Source organism: Gadus macrocephalus, chromosome 5 (assembly GCF_031168955.1).
Source record: "Gadus macrocephalus chromosome 5, ASM3116895v1".
In the NCBI taxonomy this organism is placed as follows: domain Eukaryota; kingdom Metazoa; phylum Chordata; class Actinopteri; order Gadiformes; family Gadidae; genus Gadus; species Gadus macrocephalus.
This window is the reverse complement of record NC_082386.1, coordinates 2,071,098-2,096,943: the sequence shown is the minus strand read 5'-3', so window position 1 is coordinate 2,096,943 and position 25,846 is coordinate 2,071,098. Positions and strand designations below refer to the sequence as shown.

At 43.4% G+C, this 25,846-nt stretch overlaps 1 protein-coding gene across 17 annotated transcripts in view; it reads right to left on the bottom strand.

Annotated features, from left to right (window-relative positions):
- kiaa1109 (KIAA1109 ortholog) overlaps positions 1-25,846 on the bottom strand; it is a 172,956-nt gene that overhangs the window by 101,539 nt on the left and 45,571 nt on the right. For all 17 annotated transcript variants that reach the window (XM_060051112.1, XM_060051117.1, XM_060051114.1 and 14 more), the window contains exons 39-44: positions 25,673-25,824; positions 15,464-15,614; positions 14,896-15,048; positions 14,357-14,597; positions 10,962-11,110; positions 415-643 (exon numbers count right to left, since the gene is read on the bottom strand). In XM_060051112.1, the coding sequence (XP_059907095.1) occupies positions 415-643; positions 10,962-11,110; positions 14,357-14,597; positions 14,896-15,048; positions 15,464-15,614; positions 25,673-25,824 (1,075 nt within the window). The remainder of the gene's footprint in view (positions 1-414; positions 644-10,961; positions 11,111-14,356; positions 14,598-14,895; positions 15,049-15,463; positions 15,615-25,672; positions 25,825-25,846) is intronic.

Sequence of the window (25,846 nt, the reverse complement as noted above, 5' to 3'; positions counted from 1 at the left end):
TGTACTCCCCCCTCCAAAGGCTGTTTGACGTGCAGTTTTAAGACTTTTACAACATGTCCTTCCTCGATCTGAATGTCCATTCAGATGTGTCTCTCCTGTACGTGTGAGGGAGGAGCTATGTCAACTGTGTGTGTGAGGGAGGAGCCATGTCAACTGTGCGTGTGAGGGAGGAGCCATGTCAACTGTGCGTGTGAGGGAGGAGCCATGTCAACTGTGTGTGTGAGGGAGGAGCTATGTCAACTGTGCGTGTGAGGGAGGAGCCATGTCAACTGTGTGTGTGAGGGAGGAGCCATGTCAACTGTGCGTGTGAGGGAGGAGCCATGTCAACTGTGCGTGTGAGGGAGGAGCCATGTCAACTGTGTGTGTGAGGGAGGAGCTATGTCAACTGTGTGTGTGAGGGAGGTGCTGTCAAACCTGTGCGTGTGAGGGAGGTGCTCTTGGCCACCGTGGCGGGTGGTTCGTTCCTCTGGGGTGTGCCTTCCAGCAGGTTGTGCAGGCTCCTGAAGCTGCCTGTCAGGTTGCTCAGAAGGCTCTCTTTTCGAGGGCTGTCCTTGTTGGCCATCCCTACCCGGCTGATGTGGGCCGGGGAGTCGGCGGCCGTGTCGCCGCTGGTGTAGCTCAGCGACTGGTAGGGGTGAGAGCCCTGGAAACAGAATGGTTTAAATTAGGACATATTTGGATCATTAGAAAAAGTCTACTGTTGATCAGATTTGGTTTAAGGCCTTTCAATTGTCAGAATGAATGAGTATGCCGATGGTCTACATCTACGATATAAAGATGATATATATTCACACTTTGTTACTCAAGCGCTTAGTATGCACTATCAACTGTCAGTTAGAAAAAAACATCTCACAATGTAATGTCATTCTTCTGTATTTACACTCCCATTCATGTGTGTCCAGCCGGCCACGTAAGACAAGAGATTGACCAGTCGAATGTCATTATTAAACCAAACATACTATACATTTTTTATTATCAACCAAATAGAACCCAATATTATTTTCCCATTTTAGGATATGTCTATGGTCACTTGTAGATATGGGTGGATTTTCCCTTAATCATTTGATGAACAGGATTTCTCAAAGACGGGGGGACATGTCAGTCCCGTCCCTCGTAGCTCCAATGTCCTGTTTGACTAACATACATTTTTCAACAAAGAAATGTCATCTTTTGAGAATAGATGAAAAGACCAACAAATGAAGCCTAAACCAATCCGATGGTGCCTGTAGTCAATGCCTAGTTTGCACATTTTGAATTATTGTTTTGCATTATATATAGTTGTAGGAGCCGCATTTAAGTTTTTTATGATTTGAGTGACTCACTAATTTCTCCTTCTTTCCCACCTTTGGTAAGTCCCACCTGCGACAGGTGCTGATGGTGCACCCTTTAAATAGGCCACGGAAGTGCATGACGTGGAGAAGGCTGGCAAGCAGATACAGTTATTGACCGTCTGTTTGTGAACTGTGCAACTTGATATATATGCATCCTTAATTTGTTATATTTTATTTACAATAAATGACGGCCAAAGGACGGCCTTGGACAGTCAAACTCTTACTCTTTTTTGGACACAAACTGCGCGTCAAACAATGCCATCACCAGCTTTCTCCGTGTGGCAAAAGGAAAACTTGGGATCTTGGGGTTATAGGAAAAACCCAACCACGGTTTTTTCGCCATTACAATAGTCAATAACTATGCTTCGATTTTTTGATTTTTTCCCAATGATATTTGGATTCATGCGATCTGGAGACAAAGGAACGTCGGCCAAACGCGTGGAACAAGTAGAACAAAGGAACGCTTCACAGAGGTTTGTGAGTGAAGATACCATTACGTTAATGGATTTTTCGTTAACATGTAATAATGGACTAATTTAGAAACATGTTTCGTTGATGATTTTTTCGTTAATCAACTGAGATATTTAGTTTTTGGAAAAGACATGAAATGTTTTGAATCTTTTTTGGAGATATTTCGAATCATCTGAAAGAGGATAAATACCTTTCGTTATTTTTGGAAGTTTATTTTAAGCACGATGGACAGTTCGGACGAAGCCTACGAAATGTCACCGGTGGAAGGAGTCGGCGAGCAGGCAGCGCGTTTACGCGCAGCTAGGTCCGGTAAAATGTCTCACCTTACACGAAGGATGAACATTATGAACAATTTGATGGTAGGGAATGAGTATCTTGAGGAATTGAGAGGAAACTTAACCAAGTTTGAGGAAATGCTTGACTCATTCCAAACCTTGCATTCGAATTACGCACAGTTTTTGGATGAGGAAGCACGCAAGGAGGATAACGAGGCATGGTATAAGCCGCGACGAATGCAGATCATGGCTTTCGTGAGGCATGTGAATAACTGGATTTCGCAGGCAGACGACGCTGGTGCCTCGAGCGAAGGTGGGGTTGCCTCTTCTGCCGTCATGCAGGAGGAGGAGGACCCAGCTGAATCTGTTAATGTTGCAGACGTCGATAACACCGATGCGCAATCAGTTTCAGTTTCCAATAGGTCCAATAGATCTACATTGTCTTCGTCATTGCGCATCGGCAGAACGATTAGCTTTAGTGGCAAAAGCTTCAAGATTAAAGGAGAAGCATGCAATAGAAGAACAGGAACAAATGTTAAGGAAAAAGAGAGAAACATTGGAATTGGATGCAGAAATTGAAGCTGCTACAGTAAAAATCAACTATCTAAAAAATGCTGAAACAAATATATCTAACCCTGTGCATTCTGTTAAAGGGCCCGTATTAGGTGCTGAAGCAGCTCAAGTCACATCTGATGCATCAACAGCTACACAAGCAAAGCTGGAGGAAAGGTTAGACTATTCGCTTCATCCTCATGATGGGACTGCTCCAGCAGTCAGGAGTAAGACAGGTACCCATGTTAAATTTCCCCTGCTTAAAGGAGCATTTCACCGGTGGAGGCATGAATATGTATTGAAATTGGGTCCTATATGTAGTCGAATAATAAAATAAAATTCTAATTTGGTGCAGTCTTGACCGAGAAAAGGCAGAAAGTGACTTTTTGGCGCTTGTGGATTGAAGACAACAACTCCCACCATGCACAGCTTCGCTGGCGGCCACTCCCGCTGATCATCTCCGCCTATCGGACACCTCCTTGTTCCATCTACTAATGGAACAAATCAGCGTGGAGCTTGAACCGACGTCACTAGAGTAGTGACGCTTGCACAGAAGCATACGGCCGACATCTTTCTTTATTCTGGGTGGAAATAGTAACATAGTTACGCAATTAAATGCGTTTATGTAAACATTTTTAGCGAGAAATGTGCATTTTAATTTCATAATGTTCGCTCGTTGAATGTGAAGGATGTTTGGTTTGATAGTTATGACGAAGAGGGAACGCTCCATTCACTTGCATGGACAGCGTCTCTGGTTGCTAAGCAACATCAACGTCTTGGCGGACTATCTGCTGATCAACACTACGAATGCTGGAAACACACCAGACACACCATGTGAAGTTATTTAACCCGATTATTGCGTTTGGGTTTCCTACCTCGGACTCCTAAATCCAGCGCAGCCACAGGCGCGTTGGCGCGTTGAACCATTTTTGTGACACACAATGATCAAGCTTCAAGTTAGGCACGTTACACGCGTTTGGTGTGGCCGTAGCCCGTGTCCACCAAAAGCGTTTTTTTATGCGGTTTCACCCAAAAAATCGGCTTCGTGTGGACGGGGCCAAGAAGGCGAACACACGTCACCAAGACGGGGAGACAGCGCCAGGCGACTTACGCCACTATCTGCCAATGGATCGTGGATGCCTGGGCTAATATAACAGTCTCAACTGTGGTCTAAGCTTTCACGAAGGCAGGAATAATCACTGAACTGCCAGGCAACAGCAGCGACACTGACTCGGATAATGACGAGAGGGATCCGGGCATGTTGGATGCCGTACTCGCCCAACTGTTCAATTCGGACACACAAGAATTCGAGGGATTCGTAGACGGGGAATGAACTGAAAAAGTGAGCTTATTGTTAAGAGATATTGATATTGATGAGATATTGTTAATATGCACATTAACGTTTGAACATCGTTACCATGGGAGTGACCGGAGTTGTCAGAACGCTTAATAAAGTTTGACTTTATCTGACTGTTTTGTTGACATTCCCTTTAGCACAGCTCGGTCTAGTCGATGCATAACGCAACCCCAGTCAAACGTTTGACTGCAGTATCTTCTATTCTATGCGCCTTATAAATAATCCGGTGCGCCCTATACATGAAAACAGTTCTAAAATAGGTCATTCATTGAAGGTGCGCTTGATAATCCGGTGTGCCGTATAGTGCGGAAAATACGGTAGCCCTCGTTTGTATTTCTTTCGAAATGGTGAACTTTTGCATGGAGCCATCTTCTATGTCAGATCCAGTACCCTCCGCCAATGTACTTCAGTTTTATCAACAGCCTCTGTTATCTTAGCTTCAGACGCTGTGGATGTTAGTTTCTGCTGGTGAAGTCCCACCCACTGGCACTGCTCTAATAGGTCTGTAGCGTCAGTGGGTCCCACCCCCTAGAGGGGGGTGGGACTAGTGGTTGTAGTCGTACGAGAATCATCCCCTCTTACACTTCCTATTTTCTTGTACGCAAAAATCGTCATATTGCGTCATAAAAAACAGGAAGTGTTGGAGATCGATACGGATCTCTCCAGTCTCTCCAGAAAATAAGGAAATGATGCTAGACCATTCAAAAATATGCGGGGGGTTCTAAAAATACAAAGCTTATGTGAAATGGGTGAAGTTGCCCTTTAAGTCAGGTGCAGATAGGCAACATTTAGGCACAGACATGCCTACTTTCCATCCAAGTGCCGGCAGTGATATTAGGTCACAACAGCCACACACCTCCACATATAGCTTTCCCTCTGCCCAACACTCATCTCATAGCTATTCCTCTGACATTCCCCCTGTTATTCCACATGCTAGCTCAGATCAGGGGAATCACATCATCCACGTTTTGGAGAATCAAAGTGAGCTGACAAGGATGCTCATGAAACAACAACTTCTAGCTACCCTACCCCAACGAAACATCCCACTCTTCGACGGACATGTTCTGGAATACAAATCGTTCATCCATTCAATTGAACAGAACATTGAAAGGAAAACAGACAACAATACAGACAGGTTACAGTTCCTTATTCAATATACTAAGGGCCAAGCACAACGAATGGTCAAGAGTTGTGAATACATGTCACCAGATAGAGGCAGATCAGAAAGCAAAGCAGTTGCTAAAAGATAACTTTGGAAACGAATATAAGATCTCTTGTACATATTTGGAAAAGGTTTTATCATGGACTCAAATGAAATCTGATGATTCTAAAATGCTACAAGATTATGCCATGTTTCTCAGGAGCTGCTGCAACGCCATGGAGGAAATGGAATACATGCAGGAGCTGGACACCATATCCAGCATGAGAAGCATTGTCCTCAAGTTGCCATTCAAGCTCAGGGAGAAATGGCTTAACAAGGCATTTGAGCTGCAAGAACGTCAAGGACGTAGGGTGAGAATTTTAGATCTTGTTTCCTTCATTGAAAAACAAGCCTGTATAGCAGCTGATCCAATTTTTGGTAATCTACAGGATCAGTCATCTAGTAGAGTTAGGGCTAAATCCCCTATTAAGTCACAGCCCTCAAAGTCGTATGGCAGTAGCTATGCCACTAGCATTGCTCTTGCCCAAAAAGAGACAAAGCCTGAACCCTCTTGCCCCTTCTGTAGCTCAGAGCACACATTGGACTTGTGCAAAGACTTCTTGAAGAAAATACATAGGGACAAGATTAGTTTTTTAAAGACCAAGGGCATATGCTTTGGATGTCTATCCGCAGGCCACATTAGCAAAGAATGCAAAAAGCGACTTGCTTGTAAAGTGTGCAAGAAGGCTCACCCAAGCGCTTTGCATATTGAGTTTAAGGACGTCACAGCTAAAGAAGCAGGAAAACCCTCTGGTGTTATAGGCAGTGCATCAGCAGAGTTATGTGGTCATATAGGGGCCGGAGACCAAGAGTGCGCACTTTCAATCGTCCCAGTTAGGGTTAAGGCAGCAAAGGGCGGCCAAGTCTTGCAGGTGTATGCTCTCTTGGACGCAGGGTCTTCTGCCACATTCTGCTCTGAGGAGCTCATGACGCGTCTTAATCTAAACGGAAGGAAAACACAAATTCTTCTACGCACAATGAATCAGGAAAAATCTGTTCCCACTCATGTTGTTTCAGGAATTGAAGTGTCAGCATTGGACAGCGATTACTTCTCACCTCTTCCTGACACTTTCACTCAAAAGGAGATGCCAGTAACAACTAGCAACATCCCCAGGCAGCATGACTTAGCGCAATGGGCGTATTTAAGTCAAGTCAAAATCCCCTCCATTAGTGCCAAGGTAGAGCTGTTAATTGGAACTAATGCTCCAAACCTGATAGAACCATGGGAGGTTGTTAATAGCCAAAGTGGGGGCCCCTATGCAGTCAGAACACTACTGGGGTGGGTGGTAAATGGGCCACTTAGAAAGGGAACTGGCAATGTAAGGAGTGTTACTGTGAATAGGATTTCAGTGGCAAGGCTGGAAGAGCTTCTGATCTCCCAGTACAATCAGGATTTTAATGAAGTTGCATCTGAGGAGAAAACTGAAATTTCCATTGAGGACAAAGGATTTTTGAAAATGGCCAACGAGGCAGTTCTGAATGATGGACATTACAATCTGAAACTGCCCTTCAGAAAGCAGTAGGTTTTAGTAGGTTTTATTTATAGAGCACGTTTACACACAGCATACACTGACCAAAGTGCTGTACAATAAGATAAAAATAATAAAAATAATAATGATAATTAAAAATAACAAAGGCGGATGTCTGTATGCCAAACAATCGCCAAATTGCAGAACAGCGCCTCCAGAGCCTAAAAAGGAAAATGAACAAGGACGAGCAATATAAACAGGAATATGTTGCATTTCTTGGTGACATCTTTGAGAGCAGTTATGCAGAGGAGGTCCCACAGGAAGAACTCGGACATTCAACAGGAAAAGTATGGTACTTGCCACACCATGGGGTGTACCACCCTAAAAAGAAAAAGCTTAGAGTGGTCTTTGATTGTGCCGCCTCTTACCAGGGTGTATCCCTCAACACAGAACTGCTGCAGGGACCCGACCTGACAAATTCCCTCATTGGAGTCATCCTGAGATTTCAAAGAGCCTGTTGGAATCATGTCCGACATCAAGTCAATGTTCCATCAGGTTAGAGTAGCCAAGTCTGATGTTAATTACTTGCGATTCCTGTGGTGTCCACAGGGTGATACCAGTCAAGCACCCAAGTCACACCGTATGCTTGTACACATCTTCGGTGCTGTGTCTTCCCCAAGCATTGCAAGCTTTGCATTAAGAAAAACTGCTACTGACAATGAACACTGTTTCCCCCCTCAAGTAGCTGAAACAGTCCGGCACAACTTTTACGTCGATGACTGTGCCAAGTCTGTGGCCAAGGAATCTGATGCCATCCAGCTGGTAAAAGATCTCACTGCACTATGCAGCAAAGGTGGGTTTCAGTTCACTCAGTGGGTCAGCAATAGCCAAGCAGTTTTGGCATCAATCCCCAAAGAACACAGGGCCAAGCAAATTAAAACACTGGATCTTGACAAAGACAGTTTGCCCATTGAAAGAGCACTAGGACTGCAGTGGTGTGCGGATTCTGACAATTTCCAATTTAACATAAAATTAAGCCAAAAGCCACACACCCGCAGAGGCATACTCTCTGTTGTTAGTTCCATCTTTGACCCACTAGGCTTTCTTGCTCCTCTCATTCTCCGAGCCAAGCAGTTGCTACAGGAGCTCTGCCAGCGAGGCTACGGATGGGATGAGCCTTTGCCCGAGCCAGTGTCTGAAAGGTGGATGGAATGGACCAACAGCCTGGAGAGGATCAAAGGCTTCAGTGTTCCCCGCTGTCTGAAACCAAAGGGCTATGGAGTGACAAACTGTGCCGAGCTGCATCACTTTGCTGACGCCAGTGAGAGTGGCTATGGATCGGTAAGCTACATCAGACAGTTGAACAATCAGGATGTTATTCATGTCAATTTTGTCCTTGGAAAGTCCAGAGTCCTTCCCCTTAAGAACATCACAGTGCCACGACTGGAACTGGCAGCTGCAGCATTACTTGTGAAGGTAGACCGAATGGTGAGAAGAGAGTTACAACTTGACCTAAAGCCTTCATTTTTCTGGACTGATAGCCAAACAGTGCTAAAATACATTGCATATGACCATGCTAGGTACAAGACCTATGTAGCCAATAGGGTTTCACTGATTAGGGACAATACAGACCTGTCTCAGTGGAGACATGTACGCAGCAAGGACAATCCTGCTGATGATTCATCGAGAGGATTGAATGCAGGAAAATTCATGGAGCAAAGGAGATGGATACATGGCCCTGAATTCTTATGGAACACTCAGGAAAGTTGGCCGGTGGAGGAAGCATTGGGATCAGTGTCACAGGACGATCCAGAGGTCAGGAAAAAGGCTACTGTTTTGGCAGCAGTAGTGAACACTGGAACACCCACAGACCAGCTTATTTCTTTCTTTTCAGACTGGATGAGACTACTTAAAGCAGTGGCATGGTACCTCAGGCTGAGAAAGATTTTGATGCTGATTGGGAAAGGGGGAAAGGAGCAGCCATCATGTCAAATAAGTACCCGCTCAAACAGGAAAAGGGCAAGGATAAAAATTGAAGATCTCAGGTCTCGCCTTGGTGGACAGCTTCTCACAGTAAAAGACATGGCAGAGGCAGAAAGGTCAGTCATCACGTACATGCAAAGAAGAGCATTCCCTGCTGAAATAGCAACACTAGAGATGACCCCGCCTAGAGTGCACAAGGGCAGCAAGATCTGCAGGCTTGATCCTGTGCTGGACGAGGGCATTCTAAGAGTAGGTGGCCGACTGCACAAATCTGCAATGCCCGAGGAAACAAAACACCCCTGCATCTTGCCCAAAGATTCACACGTTTCAATACTGCTCTTAAGACACATCCATGAACGCTGTGGCCACAATGGCAGAAACCACATGCTGTCAGAGCTCCGGAAAAAGTACTGGATTGTAAAGGGCAACTCGGTAGCAAGGAAGGTGCTCTCAAGATGTGTAGTTTGTCGGCGTGCAAGGGGAAAAGCAGGTGAACAGAAAATGGCGGATTTGCCGCTGGAAAGAATCCTACCTGACCTCCCCCCCTTTACAAATGTTGGGTTGGACTACTTCGGCCCAATTGTAGTGAAGAGAGGAAGAACCACTATCAAAAGGTACAGAGTTATTTTTACCTGTATGTCTAGTCGAGCTGTTCATCTTGAAGTTGCTTTTTCACTTGACACAGACTCGTGCATCCATGCTTTGAGGAGATTTGAGGAGATTTCTGCAGGAGGGGCCAAGTTAAGCACATCAGGTCCGACAATGGAACCAACCTGAGGGGTGCTGACATGGAGCTCAAGAAGGCCCTGAAGTCACTGAATGAGCAGAAAATCCAAGATGCCCTGCTCCCAGATGGAATCGAATGGAGTTTCAATCCACCAGCAGCATGGCAACACTATGGCGGAGTCTGGGAAAGGCTCATAAGATCTGTCCGCCAGGTGCTGAACTCCACTCTCCAACAGCAGTCCATCGATGATGAAGGCCTTCAAACGCTGCTCTGCGAGGTGGAGGCAATCCTGAACAACCGTCCTCTCTCCACAGTGTCCTCAGACCCACATGACCTTGAGCCACTGACTCCAAATCACATCCTCCTGTTGAAAACCCAGCCAATCCTACCCCCTGGAACCTTCCTGAAGTCCGACCTCTATGCCAGGCGCCGCTGGAAACAGGTCCAGTACATGGCTGATCTATTCTGGCACAGGTGGACTAAAGAATATCTTCTACTGCTGCAGGAGAGAGAGAAATGGACTGCAGTAAAGAAGAATCTGAGCGTCGGAGACATTGTCCTGGTCGTTGACCCCACCGCTCCACGAGGGTCCTGGCCATTAGAAAGAGTGCTGGAGACCAAACCTGATGCAAGGGGTCTGGTGCGGTCAGTGAAGCTCCAGACACAGACTTCAGTCCTTGAGAGGCCCATTACCAAACTGTGCCCAATCCTTGAAGCTGAAGAGTGACCAGGGTTCCTGATCACCTTTCAAAGGAATGTAATGTATATATGTTTTCACACCTTCTGAAAAAACAACATTATTCATTACATATACCTAAAAGCATTAAGTGCTTATTCAATTCAACGATAATTGCCCTTCTTATGGCTCCTTTATTATTAATTTGAGTAATTGGTTCTATAGAGAACAATTAGGGGCCGGTGTGTAGGAGCCGCATTTAAGTTTTTTATGATTTGAGTGACTCACTAATTTCTCCTTCTTTCCCACCTTTGGTGAGTGCACACCTGCGACAGGTGCTGATGGTGCACCCTTTAAATAGGCCACGGAAGTGCATGACGTGGAGAAGGCTGGCAAGCAGATACAGTTATTGACCGTCTGTTTGTGAACTGTGCAACTTGATATATATGCATCCTTGATTTGTTATATTTTATTTACAATAAATGACGGCCAAAGGACGGCCTTGGACAGTCAAACTCTTACTCTTTTTTGGACACAAACTGCGCGTCAAACAATGCCATCACCAGCTTTCTCCGTGTGGCAAAAGGACAACTTGGGATCTTGGGGTTATAGGAAAAACCCAACCACGGTTTTTTCGCCATTACAATAGTTATTATTAAGATTGCATATTAGCATGGTAAAGCTTCCGTAGAGTCATGACATCAAAAGTAGTGACATCATGTGCGGGAAAACAGAGCTAGAAGCCTACGTAGCAACAGGGTTTTGACCTTTATTTCAGATTTCATGCCTTTGTTTGTAATGTTGCCTTTTTAAAAGTGAAAGATCAAACTAACTCGAGAGACAAGTCATTTATGGAGTCAAGCTCATTGCTTCTTTAGGATTATCGAGTGTAGAAAATAGTTAAGACAACGCTAAGTACCTTTATCTTGAGGACAGACTCGCTGTGGGCGTGAGACTTGGAAAGTTTCCTCATGATCTCCACTCCACTCACGGGCCCCGAGTTGCTCTCTTTGGGCGGGGGGCGGCTGCAGGCACCCTCCAGCAGCATGGTGTGTTCACTCACTGTGGCTAGAGGACACACAACACGTTAACACACTGAACACCATGCTCCCTCCAGCATCATGGTGTGTTCACTCACTGTGGCTAGAGGACACACAACACGTTAACACACTGAACACCACGCTCCCTCCAGCAGCATGATGTGTTCACTAACTGTTCAGGACAGAGGACACACAACACATTAACATCTTAAACCCTAGCAAGTAGGCTCAATGCCAAGTAAGGCATTCATAATGAGGGTATAGGTAGTTATAACACCATTTAGGAAATTGTAATAGAAAACCTCTCCAATTTCCATACTTAATTGTATATTGATTAGGGGTGTGACGATACACTGAGCTCACGAGACGAGACGAGACACGATATTGGGTTCACGAGAACGAGACGAGACGAGATTTTAAGAAAACTACAATGACAAAATATATGACTGGACCAACAGACTTTTATTTAACCAAGTTGCACGTGCATTTTGAAATGTTTTATTATAACTCTTTACGTGCATGAAATTGAAACTAAAACTAAAATTTAAAAAGTAAAATAAATTAAATAATTCTCTTTTTTTCAAGTGCAAACAATATTATGTGCAAAACCAAATCAAGGTACCCAAAATGCTGCCAAACAAATGATTTAAAAGTGGCGGGGGCATCTTCGACGGTAATACGGGTATTTTCCGACGTCATTCTGGCTGTCTTTAGCTGTGTTCGAAATCGTTCCCTATATACTCACTCACTATTCCCTATATAGTGTTCATGATATAGTGCACTATATAGGGAATGAACAAACGAGAATTGGGACACTACGCTGAACATTTCTCAACGTCATTTGCGTCAGTAAATGCGCCGGGTATTTGTGTGACGTGATGCGCCCACATCATCTAAACAAACCGGGCTGGAGGTTGTATTGATGTTGAATGTTACATTTCCTTGTCGAAGTTTTTTTAAATTAATTTTGAATGTTAAATATTCTATGTTAAATCCCAAATAAATTGTTGACATTTCTAAACACAAGCCGGAGGCTCCATCATTAAATGTATTCGTTTTCGCGGTTATTCAGCTTCTTCTTCTCCTCCGGAAAAACACGACCGCATTGCATTGTGGTATACGGGAGTAACATGTAGGGTACATCGTATGTACACTCAAATTGTGGGTATTTTAAGTGCACTATATACAGGGTTTCCCCAGGTTTGATCAACCCAAATTTAAGACTTTTTTTAGACTTTTTTAAGACCACTTCAATGAAAATTAAGACCTACATCGCACCCATTAAGCAGTCGTAAAACACGGTCGTGCATATGTTATTCATGTTTTTTTGGAACATATGAAACATTCATGTCAATACATTAATGAATGTGCCAAAGGATAAGTGTGCACTCACCAATCAAAGAGCCAAACTGAGGGCCTAACTCAAAGCCTAGAGGCCTGATGTCTCTTAAGACCATGTACCCAGAAATGATAATAAAAGATTAAAAAAACAATACACAAAGTGATGGTGTGAAAGTGTAGCTGTATTTTTGGTTTAAATATCAAACTTTCAACACACAATATAAAATATAAACAAACAAACTCTTTTCAAATTGCTGTAGTTTCTCAGCATTCAAATTTCCTCAACCATTTCAATGAATCCACCGCTTGCCTCGTTGACCTCTTTTACTAACTCCTTCGTAATGTATGGAGCCAGCCCGAACCCTAACCCTAACCCGTCCACAGACATGGTGACTAATGTATGATAGTCAGCATTATTGGCCCTTAACACTAATATTCGGAAACAACACTGCCTCAAAAGGATATTGGCCTAAGCAACACCAGTAGAGGCAATACTTTTCCCTGAACTTTTAAACGTTGCAAACGTGCAAAAACGTAATTATATATTTATGTGGCATTCAGTCCAATGCTTAAAATATATCTGTGGCATTCAGTAGGCCAATGCTGTGGTAAAGTGTGTAAAGTATGTGTGTAAAGTGTTTCTTTCTGTTCAATAGATAGAACTTTATCAATCCCCTGTAGGAGACATTTGTTAATGTTTGTCCCTATAAAACAATAATGGCAACAAAAAAATATATACAAAACATGACGGTAACTCTAAAGTCAAACCGTCCAATCTGAAGGCTCTACTTAACCACTCCCCCTACTCACTTCCAGCAATGCAAAGCGAACAGAACTGAGGTGGGGAGGGCGTAGCTTAAGTAGTTTGTGACCGACCCAGAGGAACGCAACGCAAATTCAATGTGAACATGTATGAGGCTTTAATAAAATCCCGGACGATTTTGAAATTCCGCCCGGACACATTTATTTTTATAAGTGTCTAAAAAAGAGGGCATGTCTGGGCAAAAGAGGACGTCTGGTCACCCTTCGTAAGGGGAACCCATTTGATTCCTGTTCCACTGTTAAATAGTGGCGCAAGTTGGTGGGCGCTATCCTGGTAATTTCTCTGCGTGAGAAATACGAAGTGTGGCGTGTGAGCGTGTGCATCGGTCGAATTGCGTGTCTCACGCCGAATGCGTGAGACTTGAGAGCCCTGCTTCCCTATGATGTGGCGTCTCCTCTCGACTGATTATGTTTGTTGAGATTGCCGGCGCGAAAACCCAAAGTATTGTTCGCGCATACTCCAATAAATGAGACGTTCTCTGACGTTACGCAAAACCCCGATACGCAAAACGCTCCCTATTTTTTTTCTCCTTGTGTTACAGTCCGGTTGACTACGAAAACATATCCTAGTAGGAAATTTAAGACCATCTTTAAAAAATTAAGACTTGGGTAACGCAATTTAAGACTTTTTAAGGCCTTAATTTAGGAACATGAAATTTAAGACATTTTTTAGACTTTTAAGACCCCGCGGCTACCCTGTATATAGTGCATGAAATGAACCACTGAGAATTCGAACACCACTACAAAATGGCGAGCACCCTATATAGTACACTATCCGTGATCCGAGGGAACGATTTCGAACACAGCTTACGGCTGCTTCCCCTGCTTCCCCTCCTTCTCCTCCTCTTCTTCTTTTCCTTCTCCAGGTTCTGGCAGACTAGATGTAGCAAAGGCGCATTACTGCCCCCACAGGCCACAAGTTTGGATAGCTCACAAATCTTGCGAGACAGATTTTTAACGCGACGGGTAATATCGTCGAGTTAAATCTCGCGAGATCTCGTGGCACGAGATCTCGTCACACCCCTAATATTGATTGATGATTCTGGTGATAACAAATTCGACCAATACAATGTATTCTAATTTAGTTGCGGTGCTTATTTCATTGCATCACCTGCATCAAACTCAAACTCAGCTCCGTCCGCGCTGGTGTCGCTCTGCAGAGCCACCCCGTTGTCCAGGCCCTGGAGGCCGTCTGGAAGGTCCTGCTGGGGCTCCTTGGGCTTGGGCAGCGGGTTTGGCCTCAGCAGGCCTATGGCCTTGAAACCCTGGGTCACCACGATGAACTTCATCCACTGTCTGGCCAGGGCCACCAGACCTTTCTTCAGGGTCACCAGGGCCGGCAGTCCATCGTTCTGCATAGGAGAACATAAGGGATGGGTAGAGTGTCACTTGTTAAAAGTTCCCCTAGACTCTGCATAGCCACCTCCAACCCCTCCTACAATAATAATATGATTAAAGGATGTCGCAAACTCCTTTTGTAATGCCCAAAAAAGGGAAGCAAATTATTATTATTTTTACATGACATTTTTGTTTACTTTATGACATAATAGAAAAAGCAAAGCAGTACACCAAATGAACCACTGAAATCATTAACATGATAGAGAAATACTTTTGAAAGAAGACCAAGCTGAATGTGGCCGTTCCACTGACCATGGTGGCCTCCTCTATCACAGAGTAGTCCGTCTGCTGCAGGTAGCGGTGCAGGATGTTGCACAGCATGGAGGACGGGTTCTCGTGGAGGTAGCGGGCGCGTTTAGTCACACGGTTGTACTTGCTCCGAATCGGGATGTGAATGCTTTTTTTCTGTTCAGGAATTTGAAAAAGTTCTGTATTTTAACGACAGCAATCATGAATGTTGCTGCAACGATGCGTCATATATTCCATTGCATCCACAATGCAGTGAGCACTGAATCAAATGTGCACTCATGGCTTGGAAGTGAACTGAAGAGATCTTGAAACGTTTTGGTTGCATAAACAAAGGGTCAGTGATGTATTTCCTCCATTAGCCTTTGAAGGCTCAAAAATGGGAACTGCAACCAAATGGAATTAATTAAAGTGTAAATAGAATTAATAACACACAAAAGTTATAAAAAGCCTAATTCAATTTCACAGGTCTAAAATCAAGATGGGATGAGTGGGATTAAAAAGATTCAAACTTGACTAGGGTTAGGAATTATTTTGGACATTTTAGGTGATAGCGTATGAATGTAGCACTGACCTCGAGCGCTTCGGTCATGATGCACCCCATGACAGCACACACGCGGAGGGTGCCTTCCATGTCCCATTTACGAATGGAGGATTTCAGCTGGTCGATGGGAACCAACCAGGCTCCGATGGCAGGGGTGGCAGTGCTCAGCAGATTGAGTTGCCTGTTAATAGGTAGAATAACAAGCAAAAAGTTATACAAACCGGTAGGTCAGTTTGAAGACCAATCGCTGATGTAGGTTTTAATTTTTGACCACAGAAAATTGTAGCAGAAGTACTGGGTGTTAAATGGGTGCTTATTGACAATTATTGTCAATAAGCCTTACTAGAACATAACGCAAAAAAATAATATTGGGTTCTAATTGGTAGATAATAACAAATGTATAGTTAGGCAAGGCAAGGCAACTTTATTTATATAGCACTTTTCATACACAAGGCAGACTCAAAGTGCTTCACGTATAAACATTGTCATACAATAAAATAAAATAATAGATAAGTAAAAGAAAACACATGTAAGAAATGAGTCAAATAGAAAGTGCAATGTATTTAAGAGAAAATTAAATTGAAAGTTAAAAAGGCTTTTTAGTAAGTAAAATTGAAAGTGCAATGTATTTAAGATCAGATCAACAGTCTCTCTGGAACCCAAGTCGGGACTACAACCCGACCTAAAGGAACTTGGTCCTTTCTCTGGAACTCCAATCCAGATTCTAGGACTCTAACCCAGACAAACTCAGGACTCTAACCCTTATACAAACAAACTCAGGACTCTAACCCTTATACTCAGGACTCTAACCCTTAACAATATTCTAGGACTCTAACCCAGCTTCTAGGACTCTAGCCCAGACCAAAGGCCTTATTCTTATTCTAGGACTCTAACCCAGCGTCTAGGACTCTAGCCCAGACCAAAGGCCTTATTCAACCAATTCTAGGACTCTAACCCAGCTTCTAGGACTCTAGCCCAGACCAAAAGGACAAACAAACTCAGGACTCTAACCCTTATACAACCTTTCTCTCTGGTATCAGATCATGTATTTTTCTGGTAAAAATAGAAAATAAAGGGAAAGATAAAGAGGCATTTTAGTAAAATAAAGGTAAAGTATTTAAGATTTAGCAGAAAGCTAAAGCAAACATAAAAGTCTTCAATCTTGTTTTAAAGGTGCTCAGAGTTGGGGCAAGTCTTAAATCCTCAGGGAGTTTATTCCAGCTATTTGTTGCATAGTAACTAAATCCTGCTTTCCCATGTTTCGTGTTTACTCTGGGGATAATTAACAAATTGGTCTCAGAAGATCTTAGTGTTCTAGAAGGCTTATGTAGTGGAAGCATATCAGTTAAATATTTTGGGCCTAAACCATGTAGGGATTTATAGGTTAGCAACATGATTTTAAAATCAATTCTCTGACCTACAGGAAGCCAATGTAACGATTTAAGAATTGGTGTAATATGTTCAAATTTTTTGGTCTTTGTTAAAACTCTAGCAGCAGCATTCTGAACAAGCTGAAGCTTCCTTAGAGTTTGTTTTGAGAGACCTGTAAGGAGACCATTGCAGTAATCAAGCTTAATAGTGATAAAGGCATGTACAAGTTTTTGTAAGTCTTCGGTGGACATGAGCCCTCTAAAGCCCAGTTCAGACCAAAGATTCACCTTGCAACGGCTTGCAACGAGACGGTTTTAGAACGTCGCAGGGGTGGTGTGAACGGGTCGTTGCAAGCCGTTGCAAGGAGTTGCAAGGCGTCGCAAGGAGTTGCAAGGAGTCGCCAGAGATTGAACATGTCAAATCGCAAGGTCCAGTTTTAGAACGCGGCGATTTAACTATTTCTCTTCAGCCAATCACAGCACAGAACAACTTGTACGTCACGGCCTTACTCCGTCCCGGTACCGTACTGTCCACTCCAGCATACAAATATCCGAAGATGGCAGACTTCTGGTCCGAGGAGAGGGAGGAGAATTTAATTTGCTTGCTGGAGGAGCAACCTGTCCTTCTCGACGTTGGCATGTTGTTGCGACATTGCGGTGGCACTTGGTGTGGTGTTTTAAAGCGTCTTGGAGTACCATATTAAGCGCTATATAAATGTCATTTATTATTATTATTATTAAGTTCAACTCGTGACCGTGTTAACTGGTGACCATTAGCCGAATGCGTCGTTTGTTGTCGTGGCTACGCCAGCTGTTGGAAATCGGGCCAGACACGTAGCTGTCCTTGCGAATGCCTTTGATTTGTCTTTCAATAAAATGTCAAAAACATACCCATCTCATTCGTATTTGGAGTGTAATTGGAAGAAACTTGTCACGTAGAACCGTTTAAAGCCGAAATAAATGAAAAACGAATGCTTAAAATATGATACATTACGGGATTCAAACTCATACTATCGTGGGGGGGATATTAATAAGGTCGGAATTCATTCTGTTGTACCGTAGACCCACATAGAAATTTTCTGCAAAAAAATATATAAATTCTTCGTGAAAACACGAAAGGCAGCCAGATCAACTTGTGAACTTGCGTTCACAGTTGCTAGGGAAACCACCTACCGTCGCAGACCGTTGCAGCGCGTTGCAGCCAGTGTGAACTGCCCAGTTTAAGAACGTCGCAGCCCGTCTCGTTGCAAGGCGTCACAAGGAGTTGCAAGTCGTTGCAAGGTGAATCTTTGGTCTGAACTGGGCTTAAGTCTTGCTACATTTTTAAGGTGATAATATGCAGATTTTGTAACTGATTTGATGTGACTTTCGAAATGTAAATCAGAATCCATGATAACCCCTAGATTTCTGGCTTTGATTTCAGGGACAGAGAGTGAAGGTGTTGGGTTACTTTAAGCCTTTCCGTTTTAGCACCAAATACAATTATCTCAGTTTTATCCTCATTTAGCTGAAGGAAATTTCGGCACATCCAGTCTTTCACTTGCTCAATGCACTGGCACAGCAGATCTATGGGCCGATAGTCATTTGGTGATAGCGATACATAGATTTGCGTGTCATCAGCATAGCAATGATGGTCAATATTGTTATTATGCATGATTTGCCCTAGTGGGAGCATGTAGATGTTGAATAAAGAGGGCCCTAAGATCGAACCTTGTGGGACTCCACACATCACGTTGGTTGATTCTGATACAAAGTCGCCAATGGAAACAAAGTAGTTCCTATTTTGTAGGTAGGATCTGAACCAATTTAAGACTGTGCCTGAAAGCCCCACCCAGTTTTCTAACCTGTCCAAAAGTATTGTATGGTCTACACTAGTGTTGAATGCAGCACTGAGGTCTAGTAGCATTAGTATTGAGGTTTTGCCAGAGTCTGTGTTAAGACGGATGTCGTTTACAACTTTAATGAGGGCGGTCTCAGTGCTGTGCAGGGGTCGAAATCCTGATTGAAGGTGTCATAACAACCAGTTGATGCCAGGAAGTGATTAAGTTGCTGGAGGACAACTTTCTCAATGATTTTACTTATGAAGGGTAGATTTGATATTGGTCTGTAGTTGTTAATAATAGAGGTTTCTAGGCTCCGCTTTTTTAAAAGGGGTTTAATAACTGCAGTTTTCAGGGCTTTTGGGAAGTTGCCTGACTGGAGAGAGTTGTTAACTATCTGCAATATGTCTATTGCTAGGCAGTCAAAAACATTCTTAAAGAGGTTGGTAGGTAAAGAATCAAGGCAACAGGTGGATGGCTTTAGTTTTAACAGTTTCCACAAGAGTTTTAGAGTCAATAACATTAAAGCATGCCATCCCTGCCACGTTACTTTTGCCTGAACAGGGTGGTAGTCCAACATTTTTGTTTGAAGTGGAGATATTGATGGCGCGTCTGATGCCTTCAATTTTATCAGTATAAAAAGCTGCAAACTCATTGCATTTCTGCGTGGAATGGAGATCAGGTGGAATTTGTGTTGGGGGGTTGGTCAGTCTGTCAACAGTTGCAAATAGGGTTTTTGATTATTGGGTGTCAAGCAACTACGTTGCGAGACAACCTATTGTTTTTGTATGAGTTCTTATTATTATTATCCTTCAGTGGGAGTCAATGGCAGCCCATAGAACCGCTTGGCGAAAAGTTGTGAAATTTGGCACACTGTTTCAAGACAGGCCCATTAGCCCATTAACCCAAACTCAGGTCGCTAGCCCAACAGCTCTAGCGCCACCAACAGGTCAAAGTTGGACATGCATTCATGTTCATAACTTTTGACCTATTCGACCAATATTCACAAACCTGGTATCATTGGATTCCTTGAACCAAGCCCAGTTCAACACACTCTATGACGTCATTGCGCCATGACCTATATTGCCGCCATCTTGGTTTATGTCAAAAACCTTCAAAATGCTACTCCTATCACAAATCTTGTCCAATCATCTCGAAACTTGGCACACATAATCTTCTGGCCATCTTTGATGAAAAACATTGAATAGATTTGTCAAATTCAAAACCGTTTGCCCGCTACAGCCAATCAAATTTGGCGGCATAGCCGCCAAACCGGATGTAAGCCCATATCTCAGCAGCCCTTTGACATATCATAACCACCCTTGTTACATAGACCCATGACCCCATAAAGGTTACACTGAATGAATTTGGTGACCTTTGACCTCTAGGGGGCGCTGTTATTAATGTTGATGTGTTTTGACTCCTCTCTCTTCACATGAGTACATGTACAACTTATTTTCAATGTCTAGTGATACTATCAGACCTCCCCGTATAGCTAGTATATTATTTCTTGCAGAAATATCCGCGACAGCCAATGATATTCGACCGCGAAGCCCCCAAACCGGAAACACGCCAATATCTCAGCAGCCCTTTGACATATCATAACCAAACTGACGACGTGTTTTAACTCCTCTCTCTTCACATGAGTACATTTCAAACTTATTTTTAATGTCTGAAGATACTGCCAGACCTCCTTATATAGCTTATAAATTATTTCTCATTGCAACATCAGAACTTGGCCGCCATGTTGAAAGTTGTCAAAATCAGTTGAAAATGTCCACAGGCCACAAATTCTGTCCAATCTTCATGGAACTTGGCATATATGATCTTCAGACCAAGTTGAACAAATGAATCAAGCAGCTTTCTCAAATTCAAAACCGTTTGGCCGTGACAGCCAATCAAACTTGACGGCGCTCATTAATGGTTAGACACTGCACTCGTGTGACGACAAGCAGTACTTAATGTATAATGCAACAATGACTATATTTACCATTCCGCCCACCTACAATATAAACTGCAATTCCCACTGGATTAGATGCTTCACAAACCACCTCCAGAACGGATGCTAGTTTACATTGTGTCTCTTTTAGGGATATTGTTCCGAATACCCCTATGTATTTGTGACATTTGTTCTGCCAGGCAGACTGTATTGCGCCCTTACCTCTAGGTGGGGTCCTTTTCCCATTTACTCATCCCACCGGCTGTCGGTATTGCCGATTACCGAGACGGTCGTCATGTAGCCACCTGGCCGATTACGTCCGCCCGGCGGAATTAGCTTACCGAGTCCCATTATGCTTGACACCCACATTGCTGCTCGCAGCTATATTTAGTATTGGTTTTAATGATATTGGAGAAAAATGTTTCTCTAGCACTTTTTAAGTCTGAATTGTAGGCACGGAGGCTCTCTTTGTAGATATCATGGTGAATATGAAGTTTTGTTTTACGCCAGATGCGTTCAACCTTCCTGCATTCTTTTTTCTGTGCTGTTACAGAAGCAGCTTTTCTCCAGGGTGCCTTTTGCTTTCCAGAAATCGTTTTAACCTTATAAAGGTGCAATGACATCCATGACTTTCAAATTAAAGTTTTCTACAAGATCATCAGCAGAACATGGGTTGAGAGGTGGTAGTAAGGAGATGGCCTTTCTAAAAAGTACATAAGATTCTTCATTGATATACCGTTTTTTGACAGTATTTGATTTTGTCTGTATGTCGGGAATAAAAGATATATTAAAGAAAACACAAAAGTGGTCAGACAAGGAAGGATCAGTCACAGAGAGATCAGAAACATTGAGGCCCTTTGTGATAACCAGGTCTAGAGTGTGCCCCTTACAATGAGTAGTCTCTTTCACATGTTGGGACAGTTCAAATGTGTCCAAAATGGTAAAAAGTTTTTTTGCACACTTGTCATTCAAATCATCAGTATGAAAATTGAAGTCACCAGTTATAACTAGACAGTCAAAGTCTGTGGAGATGCTAGACAATAATTCTGTGAATTCATCGAAAAAAGTATGTGGGTGGCCTGTAAATAATTAATAGGAGAACTCTGGGGGAGCATTTCAATACAGCACAAAGGTATTCGAATGATGGAAAATCACCAAATAACATCTGTTTCCCCTGAAAAACATTTTTAAATATAACAGCAACCCCTCCACCTCTTTTTCCAGATCTACATGCATCAAAAAAGTTATATTTGGGAGGAGCTGTCTCTATCAGAACGGTTGCACTGTTATTTTGTTCCAGCCATGTTTCAGTTAAAAACCTAGTAATAAAATCATTAACTAAAAATGATTTGTTATTAAGAGACCTAACATTAAGTAGACCCATCCTGATGGTGTTGTTGATAGGCTTTAAGGTTGTTTTTGGTTTGGAGGCAATATGTATGAGATTTGTGAGGTTAGCAGTGTGTCTAAGTTTCCCTTTGTTTACTCTCTTAGTGGTTACAGCAGGAATGCAAAAGTTGCCATGTTTTGACATAGGCAACCTTGGGTTCAGCAGATTATGCGAAACGTCCTTTATACTTGGTCTACGTCTGAACCCTTTTTCGTCTCAGTAATACTCAGGACTACTATCAGTACAGGGGGCGGGGGGCTGGGGCTCCCTCCGCTTTGGTGTTAACAGCCTGTGGGCATGACCTGGCGATGCTATCATTGACACAGATGCAAGTTTGATGCCAACATATTCCAGTTTCTTAAATTCAGCTGGAAAATCGCAAAGGGAGGAGACAGTGGAGCTGGAGTTGTTGTTGTGGCTATGGGAGGAGTGCAGAGGAGGGGGGTGGCCGTTCCTCGCCAAGCCAGCATCAGCGATGGGGGAAGGCACAGTGTTGATGGCGTGGGGCGGGCTGTTGTCTCTCTTCAAGGTCTGTGGGCTGTCTGCTATCTGTGTGTCAGATAGTGGCAGAGTAGATGTGTGGGGGAGGCTGTAGTCTCGCTTCTTCTCAACCTGTGCTCTGATTGTGGCCTGTGCGTCAGACAATGGAGATTTGTGGGAAAGCGAGAAGAGAAGATTGTCCCTCAACAGTTTTGAGCCTAACCTGTTTGGGTGTAGGCCATCTGCTCTGAAAAGATATTTGCGCCCCCAGAATAAGTTGAAATTGTCAATAAAGCCCCTTCCTCTTTCATTGCAGACTCTGGAAAGCCATGTATTCAGTGCAAGTAGACGACTGAATCTGTTTATTCCCCTGTCAACTGCTGGTATGGGTCCACTGATGAATGACTTGATGTGTATTTTGTCCAGTGTATCCAATAGATCAGTGTAATCCCTCTTCAGAAGTTCTGACTGTTCTCTTTGAATATCATTAAATCCTGCATGCACAATAATCTGAGATTTTGGGGTTTTCCAATATGATTTTGGCTAGTTTTTGGTTGACATCACTAACCATTCCATATGGGAAGTTGCATGTTTTGATCTTCTTACCGGTTATATCCTTGATGGTTGAGTCTCCTATAATCAGAGTGTCTGGTTCATCTGCTTTCTCTGAGATGGGCCCTTGTTGGACGGTGGCAGACACATGCGCAGCCCGCCTCCGTGGCGACTGGTTGTTCCATGTCTGTCCGTACCGTCTGTCCGGACACATTTCAGGGGTCAGGGGTGCACAGGTGGCCGAGGCATGCGCAGCTCGCCTCCATGGCGACTGGTTCATGTTCCGTCTCTGTCCGCACTGTCCGTCCGGACGCATCTCGGGGCTAAGGGGTGCATGGGTGGCGGGCGCGTTCGTGGACTCTTGAAGTGGCAGGAACCGGTTCTTCAGTGGCAGGGTTAATTTCAGTGACGGGCTAATCCGGCTGATACATGTAACTTTAGCTTTGGGTAGTTTAGCATTTGGCGTTGAGTGATCTTGTTGATTCACTTTGGTATGTTGTTTTGGCTTAGCGCCGACTCTGTGCCAGTGAGACGCAGCTGGAACTGTCTCTCTCTTGTCCAGCTTCGGGGAGGATACAGTGTAGCTTTGATCATCTTGCTGTATCTGAGTGAGCTCAGCAAACTCACCCATCGGCACTGTATCCTGTAGGAGTCCTTTGCATTTTTCTAATGCTGCTAGTCTCGTTTCAAATAAAGCCACCGTCTGTTGCAGTTTGGTGCAGTCTGTGCATTTCCCAGTCTCCGTGCCTGAGATATCCGAGTACAGAGGCATGTTGGCGATAGGAAAGTCCAAGGCTTTTTCTGCGGTCTGATCCGGGAGTAAAAAGTGCCAAAATGTATTGTTGAATCGAGCGATGGAGGACGACGGAAACAAACTATATACTGTTAGGTATTATGATCATGAAATAAAATAACATAAAGTAGATCTGAACGATGAATTAAGTAGTTTTTTCCAATGCCTAGCGGAGCTTCGGGAAACATGACCTCTCTCTCTGCTGCCTCTCAAAGACTAGTTAGTTGGTTTTAATAATGACATTAGACAATAAATCTCTTGTCTCACCTGGCCTGTTAGAATAGGACACACTTGAATGGGAGTGTAAATACTAAGCCTAAGCCTGCTCATCAACCTGAGGTATCACCCACCCCCCTTTGGAAGAGGAGTATATAATCTTTATTTGTGTCGCCAGCACAGAAAATACAGATTGATTAATATTTACAGAACAAAGATGAGATTCTCTAAGATTAAAGAAGAAAATTCATGAGAACAAAATAATGAAATAATTAAGGCTGATTGTAACAATGGCCGTTTCAACACGTCCTCTGCCTTTTCGCCGAATGTGTATATCAGGACATCCAACCCTGTGGGTGATTCACACTTGATGCTTTATATGCGGGCATCGATGTCGTTCTGACATCATTAAAATCAAATGGGAGGTTTAGGGAGTTGGGCCTGCAAGGGGTGGGATATGACGTAGGGTCTAAGTTCACAGGAGGCTTGATAAGTGCGGCCGCTGTCACTCTAGTTTGTTTTGGTTTGTCTGCAGACAGCGCAGAGGCAGAACGGGCAGAACTCATCGCGATCATCTTAAATGTTTCTGCAAGAATGCATCATATATTCCGTTGCATCCACAACATCCGAAGCATAAATCGAGGAAAGATTGGAGCATGAGTTAGAGACAAATAGAAGAAACTATGAAGAAGAAAGGCGTTGCGAACAACTTTGTTACCGGAGATAGATATTTTTTTTGCCAAATTTCTTATTTAACAAACACTGGGAAAATGTAGTTGATTTATGTGTTAAGCTGAGAAAACAGGGAGTGGAAGGCCGGGACCCTATAATGTTGAGTTAACTTTTTCTATATACGTGTGCAGCTGTCAACTCATATAATCTAATTTAATGTATGATGTGTACTTTTAGGGTTATGATAAGACATATGATTTAGCATTCACCACCAATGACTCGGAAAAGCAGTGCTGCCAACATTTAAATATTTTTGAACCATTCAGCAAACAAAAGGCCACAGGCAGATTATCATTTAGGGTGCTACTCAAGGCCATGCAAATGCAGACCAAAGAGTCATCAAAACGTCTACTCGAATGGTGGGAAATACCTATCTTCTACTCCTCATTCACATATGAGGCATTAACATTTCCGGCGATTTAGCCTGATTTAAAAATGGGTGTGGCTGTTTGGCTCTAGATTGTTGTATGACTTATGTTGGACACTCTCTAGGATCTAGAGCCACTGTCAGAGGGGAGTATTTGAGGAAAGTTTAAAGCATGCACTACATTGTTTTTAACGCTCATTGTATGTCGAAATATATTCCACTCTACGTTTCGTTTTTTAACGAAAAAAAATGTTAGTAACTACGTCTGTCCTGTACTATTGTTGTGACACCCACATGGGCGTGAAGAAACACAGAACATCCTATTTTAGAATCCTATAGAAGAGAAATTAGAAATCATTTAGAATATTCTTTTCACTCTGAATATCTCCAAACTCTTTCAGCACAGACATGAATGTCTATTATTTTATTGCTTGAAAAGTATCAGAGAGCTATTCAGGAGAATATCTTCACTCTAGATCCTCAGCTTGTTCAACAACATCACTATAACGTGTTGGTATTGCTCCAGCCTAGCTGACTTAAGAAGGGATTTGTTTAGGACGTTTAGGCAGAGGACTCGTACCTAGAGATGGCCTGTGAGGGAGAGCGCACGTTGGTGGGAGCGGAGAAGCTGAACCAGATCTCTCGAATGGTCAGCTTCATGCTGCTGGAGTCAGGTGGGGGGGGCATGAGGGGGAGGTCCTTCTTCAGATCATCTGACTCCACCCCTTCATCCTGAACGTTAACAAAAAACAAA